The 1,484-nt window shown below is 59.0% G+C and overlaps 1 protein-coding gene across 1 annotated transcript; it reads right to left on the bottom strand.

Annotated features, from left to right (window-relative positions):
* Nucleotides 1–959: 959 nt before the first annotated feature.
* SPRG_18418 (hypothetical protein) lies at nt 960–1,263 on the bottom strand (the record flags this gene model as incomplete). Its single annotated transcript, XM_012357855.1, has 1 exon — nt 960–1,263. A coding segment is annotated over one exon (304 nt), but the record flags the coding sequence as incomplete, so codon positions are not given.
* Nucleotides 1,264–1,484: the final 221 nt, after the last annotated feature.

The following is a 1,484-nucleotide window of genomic DNA, read 5'->3' as shown; positions in this document are numbered from 1 at the left end:
TCGTCGCGGTCGTTTCGGAGGCTAAACAAGAGCGCTTGGACGGCGTTACGGACGCCACGCGACTCGCACGGCGCGACAAGCAGCGTCGCAAACGGGATTAGCGCGCTCGGTATGGGTCGGTCCTTAAGAAGCTCGGCAAACCGCGCTTGGCCCAACGCAAGGCGGGACCGGAGAAAAGCTACGTACTCGTCCTCAAGGGCCTACATCCATCCTTGAGCAAGCGGCTATCTATATTGAGTGTACCGGCTGAAGGGCCCGCAAGGCCGACGGGTCGAGGGCCCGCCGTGCATCTAGCTGGGCTTGGAGGTCGGGGATCGCACTGCGAATGGCGTCGGCTTGGCTGTCCGTGATGCCCGAGACGCCCATGGAGTGGCTGCTCTTGGGGCAGCGCCTGCGCGACATCTCGTACGACCGCTTCATGCAGGACTTTGCGCGCTTCCCCAACGCCTTTCCGCTGGCCACGTTTACGCAGGTGCGCGCGGCGCACTACACGGCGCTTCCGATGCTCCCGATGCCGTTTGGCGCCAACAGCTTGTTTGAGTAAACCATTGGCGACCTCAGTAGCGTGCTGCAAGGAGGAATAACCCTATAGTAATCACTGCTACTGGATGGCTTCGCCTGCCATCAATGGTTGCCCGACGTACATGCAGTATCAGCGATGGACTCGTGGCGGTGGACGGCGAGGTTTTTCTGACCTACCCCTAGCGTCTCGTCGCGCGTAATTGTCGCGGGTTGTGCAGACCGTCTGATGGAGTTAATATGCGGACATCGCAGAGTAGTACATATATTTCGGATGCTGTACTCTTGGGACAGTCTACCGGCGCCTCGAGGTCCAGCGATGCTCGTCCGAAGCGCGGTGCAAGTCTTTTAACGGTTTAACGCCAATCAAATCTATTGGACATTCGGATCGAAAATTTGCTGGCATGAGCTAGGTATGTACACTGTTTGATTCGTGCGGACTAGGCCATCGACGCTGCAAGGGCCAGGGCCGTGAACGCGAGACCTGCACCGGTGGCAGTAGCGCTGCTGGTTGCCTTGGTGGGTGCAGGTGTGTTGGCCGCCGACTCGGATGCCTTTGTCGGGCTCGGGAGTCCGTACGCACGAATAATGGTCTTGATGCCTTCTTTCGGGTCTAGCGAAGGAAAGTCGGTCGAGTCGACGCCGCCGATGGAGCATGCCGGCTCAAAGGCCGCAATCGCCGCCGCCGTTTTTTCGTACAACGCATCGCACCCGGAGCTCGTCCACTTCTTGCCCTCCGCATCGCTAAGCGCAACACCGCAATTGTACCAGTTGAAAGACTTGAGGCGTTCCTCCACGAAGGCGACGGCGCACGGGGCCGTCGTGGCCGACACGGCAGCAGCCAGCGCAAACGTGAGGACGGCGAATGGCTTCATAATGGGTATGGATGGCTCAAGTCAAATGGGAAAGTGATTCGCTTGCTGTCGAACGCAACCATGAACGAGATCTTTGCCAAGATCTCGCTG

This window comes from Saprolegnia parasitica (assembly GCF_000151545.1).
Source record: "Saprolegnia parasitica CBS 223.65 unplaced genomic scaffold supercont2.1183, whole genome shotgun sequence".
Classification (NCBI taxonomy): Eukaryota; Oomycota; class Saprolegniomycetes; order Saprolegniales; family Saprolegniaceae; genus Saprolegnia; species Saprolegnia parasitica.
This window is presented reverse-complemented; position numbering and strand designations above follow the sequence as displayed.